Source organism: Chrysochloris asiatica, unplaced genomic scaffold (genome assembly GCF_000296735.1).
Source record: "Chrysochloris asiatica unplaced genomic scaffold, ChrAsi1.0 scaffold00014, whole genome shotgun sequence".
NCBI classification, from domain to species: Eukaryota; Metazoa; Chordata; class Mammalia; order Afrosoricida; family Chrysochloridae; genus Chrysochloris; species Chrysochloris asiatica.
In genome coordinates, this window is record NW_006408532.1 from 10,794,636 (window position 1) to 10,799,808 (window position 5,173).

Sequence of the window (5,173 nt, forward strand, 5' to 3'; positions counted from 1 at the left end):
GCTCTGCTCCTTCCCCCGCGTGGTCTCACCCAAGATGGCAGCTCCTGGAGCAGCCAAGCATTCCGGACTAGAAAGCAATAGATTTCTTGCTTCTGCCACAAATTCCCCCATCTGTGAGCCTTCCAACCTTCTAAATATTCCTTTATATGTGGTTCGCAGTTCTGGAACCAGCCCCTGAGCCTGCTTGGTTGGGTAGTCTGTGTTGTTGTTGGCAGAGCTCCTTTACTGCACTTCCACCCGATCCACCATCTTGTTTGTTCTCTTTTAAGGAAGGCTCATTGACTTTTTATATTAAAAAATAGTAATAAAGGCATAGGTAAGCAGTCTGGGGTTGATATTGGTAGTGTCGTCATATTGTTAGAACCAGACTCTTATCTAGACCCAGACTCTTATCTTTTTCTTTTCCCCTCAAAGTTACTTCATGATATGAGATAAATGCTAAAGTTCTATTACTGTGTTTAAATTGCAGTCTGAAAGAAACTGGGTCAAGTTAAGTTTTTGATGAGAAAATATTTATCCTCCCCAAAGCTGAGAAAGTTCAGAAAACTAAGACATCGGCTGCCACTATACATACTTGTCAAAACTGCTCCTGACTGAGGACTTTGAGCATATAAATTGATTGCAATAACTGCTCAGAAACAAAGAATAGAGCTGTTGTCTGTAATTGCATTAACATGTGATTGGTTAGGTTCTGCTAAACATTGACACTAAGTAATTACTTCAGTGACAGTCCCCTGAATATACTGTTCAGGATTGTCTGTGATATTTTATGTTTTGTTAACAAGAGATGGTAATAGATCTTTCTGCAGTTAGTCACTTTTCAGACTATAACAAAAGTACAAGAAGGAACCAGAACAGGGGTACATTCTGTACTGCCTTAGTGAGCATGGAACTCTCTTCTGCCACAGTTCTTGGCTGTGGTATATCGGCACTACTGTGAGAAGCTAAGAGCTTGACTTTGGGCAGCACCAAATATGGCAGCAGATTGTGTACATTCTAAAATCCTCTTAAACGTTTTCTCAGACTTAGAAACTAGCTCCACAAGATCTGGAATGGCAGAGTAAAGGGCTTACTCTCTAGATAAGAAAATATCTACTTAAATAGTAATAATTCCTCACTTCCTCTAGGATTGCAAGAGAGAAATACGTTTTGGTCCACTGTTTTGACCTTTAAGCTTAAGCCCCATATTAATTAAAGAATTTATTCTTCAAGCAGAAAAATGTGAAATGTTTAGTTAGAGTCCCAGATACCTGTTTCCTATCTAAAACAGAAAATTGGCTCAAGGATAGGTATGATTTTCCCCTATTCATGGCTTTCTCTGAGTATATGCTTTGTGTGTCCTTCAGTTCCTCAGTGCCATACTCAACAGCCAAAGCACCTCACCCAGTGTTGACTACAGTGTCTTCTAACCAAGCCAAGCAGGTAACTTATTGATTTTTTTTTTTTTTTAACTTTGTTAACTGTCATTCTGTAAGCTCCAAGAAGGCAGAGTAACGTCTGTGTAATTCATGGCTATTTTCCCTGTGCTTTGCATAGTACTTGGCTATTTGATAGACAGAAGAATGGATGAATAAGTAAGTGAATGAAATGGGCTGGATCTCAATGAATTTATAATAAGGCTTAAAAAAAAAACACAAAAAAACACTGTTTACTTATGAATGTCCATTCAGTGTCCCCTCATTCTTGTTTGTTATGATTTATGCCTTACCAGCTGTCCTTTGTAGGAGCTCTGGTAGCGTAGTGGTTACGAGTTGGGCTGCTAACCTCATGGTCAGCAGTTCGACACTACCAGCAGATAAAGATGAGGCTTTCTGCTTCCATAAAGATTTACACTACCACCACCACCATGACTTTCTTAGTTTGCTATAATTCAAAATAACGTTTGGCATTTGGTCATTCTGTAGGAGATTTCATGTTCACCACAAAGGACTCCTTCTGGTGGTGGTGGTGGTGGTGATGAGCTTACAGAATATTATATTTTCACCCTCTGATACAATCCCTAAGGAGCTCTGGTAGCGTAGTGGTTACGAATTGGGCTGCGAACCGCAAGGTCAGCAGTTCAAAACTACCAGCTGTTCCGCGGGAGAAAGATGAGGCTTTCTGCTCCCGTAAAGACTTACAGCCTCGGAAACCCCGTATAGGGTCGCTATGAGTCGGAACCGACTCCACAGCACATCACAACAACAGTACAATCCGTGGGAGAAAGATGAGGCTTTCTGCTCCCGTAAAGATTCACAGCAGCCTCGGAAATCATATAGAATGTCACTATGAGTCAGAACTGACTTGACAGCACATAACAAGCAACACCAGCACAATGCATTTTACATTTGGTAAGCATTTTTAAGTGTTGAAAACTTGAATTTGTCTCTCTTCTTTTTGTGTTTTTTTTTTTCCCTTCCTCTTTGTTTTTGGTAATTAAGCTAAAGTGTTTGTGCTGTCAGATTTCATTAAAATGTGTTATCATTTCAAATGTTCCTCTATTCCAAAAGATGATTAGTGGTTTAATATAAATATTTTCTTATGTTTTATTATAGGGGACTCTAATAAATTCCCTAAAGTCATCTGCACCCATACCAGCATCTAGTCCGCTGTCATCTGGTGACAAAGCTTCAGGTCAGTTTACATTTTTCTTTCAATGAAAATAAAGGTGAAGGGAGAGCTCTTCAGTATAGTTTATTGTTCTAGATCAAAGAAGCAGTTCACATAAGCAGTCAAGCAAAGAGATCATATTTGAAGGACCTCAGCTGATGAAGAATCGCTAGGAAATTAGTGAGCCCTTCAATAACTATGTAGAAGTCTAGTTTGAAAAACTTTAGGGTAATAGAAGAAAACTTTCCTTTAAGTGTTTCTTCTAAAAGGAAACAGTAATATTGTTTTCTCGTGGCTTGCTAGATAATCAAGGTCTAAAGAGGAATATTTCAGAGTGTTGAAATCTTTTGTCTTTTAAAGGGGAAAAAAATCCACTTGGTTCATAATGAGAATTTGAAACACAGTAAGAGATGCAGAAATTGAAGTGAGCTCTTGCAATGTAAGATATCAGTAGATACAATGAAGTCCTATTGTTAGATTTATAACTTCACATACTCTCCCAACACTCACGCAAGCATAATTATTCTTAAGTAACAATTTTTTAATAGTCACCATAGTTATTTTAAGGAGCTCTGGTAGTGGTTACAAATCGGGCTGCGAACTGCAAGGTCAGCAGTTTGAAACTACCAGCTGCTCCATGGGAGAAAGATGAGGCTTTCTGCTCTCTTAAAGATTTATAGCCTCGGAAACCCTGTTGAGGGTCGCTATGGATCGGAACCGACTGGACGGCACTTAACAACAACAACATAGTTATTTTGATCAGTTTACGTTGTCCAAAGTCAACTTGAATCAATAGAATGCTTTTACATATAGCTTAATTTTGAGGTGAAATCTTCATCAGTATCTCCTTTTGTAGCCTCTTTTTGATACCCCACCTTATTTGCCATATAAAAGGGGCTTCGAAAAGTTTGTGGAAAAATAGGATTAAAAGGTAGTGTAATTTTTCCACAAACTTTTTTAAGCACCCTCATATTATCGTCAAAGATCTGTGTCACCCGCAATACTGCATTTTGGCTTTTATTTTGATTTATGCTCTCAAGGGATGGCTAAGCAAATTCTGTTAGAGACCTTTAACTTCACACCTTAACAGCTGTTTTGCATGATTTCTACTTATTAATACAGTCATCTGTACTTTCTCTATCACTAAAAGCTTCTGATTGGATATTGGTCTTCAGTAAGTAGTCCTTGCACTCAGAGTAGCATGTTATTGTGTAAGCCAAAGTAGTTGTACTTGTGTAGTTGCCAAAGACCTTTGAGTCCTTTAGGATTCATACTAAGAAATTTGCTTCCATTTCTGACTAATATTATAGAAAAAGTTTATAAATGCTATTTCCTTTTAAGGACTTTACTGGAGGTCCTTTTGTCACTCTTTAATTAAGAGAAGGAGTTCTAGTGTAGCGTTGTAGGATCAGCACTGGACTGCTTACTACAAGGTCAGCTGGTCACATCCACCAGTCACTCCTCAGAAACCCTATACAGGCTCACTGTGAGTCAGAAGTGACTTTGTTTTATGCATGTTTTAAGCAGTTGGTGTGAGATTTATTAATTAGTGATGATCATGAAATATTCTGTTTATTTTCATTTTCTGTAGATGAATAATCAAAGTTTAGGAAAGGACATATATTTGCTAGAAAAATTTCCCTGAAAAATAGCTCCTTGAAATATGTAACTTGACACTTTGAAAAAGTTTATTTAAAAAAAATTTATAAAACCCCTGTAGAATAATTAACTAATTTCTTCATAATGGAAATACCATTTTTAAATAAAACTTTTCTTGTAAATTGAATGATGGTTTGCAGAGCAGATCATCAGTTTTACAATTCAACAAATCATTTAATTTGCTTCATTACAATGATTGCATTCACCTCCCTGTACATCAGTTAACAGTATTTACCTCTGTTCCGTTTAATTCTTGAGTTCCTCCCTGTGTCTACCACTGTTTTCATCTTTCCCTTTCTAACCTCCCTCTTGGATAGTGCCTGCCCCATCACCCAACAGGATTGTTAAACAAACTCATTCACAGAAGGTCAATATCATAGAATGTTCCTTGTATCAAGAAAACTGTTTTTGAACTCTATGCAACAGTGGTCTCATTCAATAGTTGTCCTTTTGTGAATGAGTAATTTCACTCATCATAATGTCCTCTAGGTTCATCCATGTTGTCAGGTGTTTTGCAGATTCGTTGTTTTTCAGCATTGCATAGTATTCCTTTGTGTTTGTTTAACAATCCTTAACAAAGTTTGTTTAACAATCCTTCTGTTGTTGGCATTATGGCTGTCTCCATCTTTTGATATGTCTCTTTTAGACTGCATAGTAAAGTGTCCTGTTTTCATATCCATTCTGCTACTCACTATTTTGATGGGTACATTTGATTCATTTAATAGCATTGCCTTTATTTACTTTATTGCATTTCTCCTTGTATCTCCTGCTACCTTCATCTTTCCTTTGCTAACCTCCTCCTTTTGTATATTGTCTGCCCTGTCACTCATGTTACTTTTGCTGTTGTTAAGTGCCATCGAGTCAGGTCCAACCCATTGTTGTTGTTGTTGTTGTTAGGTGCCAGCGAGTCAGTACCGACCCATAG

The 5,173-nt window shown here is 37.7% G+C and overlaps 1 protein-coding gene across 1 annotated transcript in view; it reads left to right on the forward strand.

Moving 5' to 3' along the window:
- Positions 1–5,173, forward strand: part of NUP214 (nucleoporin 214kDa) — a 173,378-nt gene that overhangs the window by 110,566 nt on the left and 57,639 nt on the right. Inside the window, exons 22-23 of the mRNA XM_006834991.1 lie at positions 1,347–1,422; positions 2,535–2,613. Coding sequence (XP_006835054.1) covers positions 1,347–1,422; positions 2,535–2,613 — 155 coding nt within the window. The remainder of the gene's footprint in view (positions 1–1,346; positions 1,423–2,534; positions 2,614–5,173) is intronic.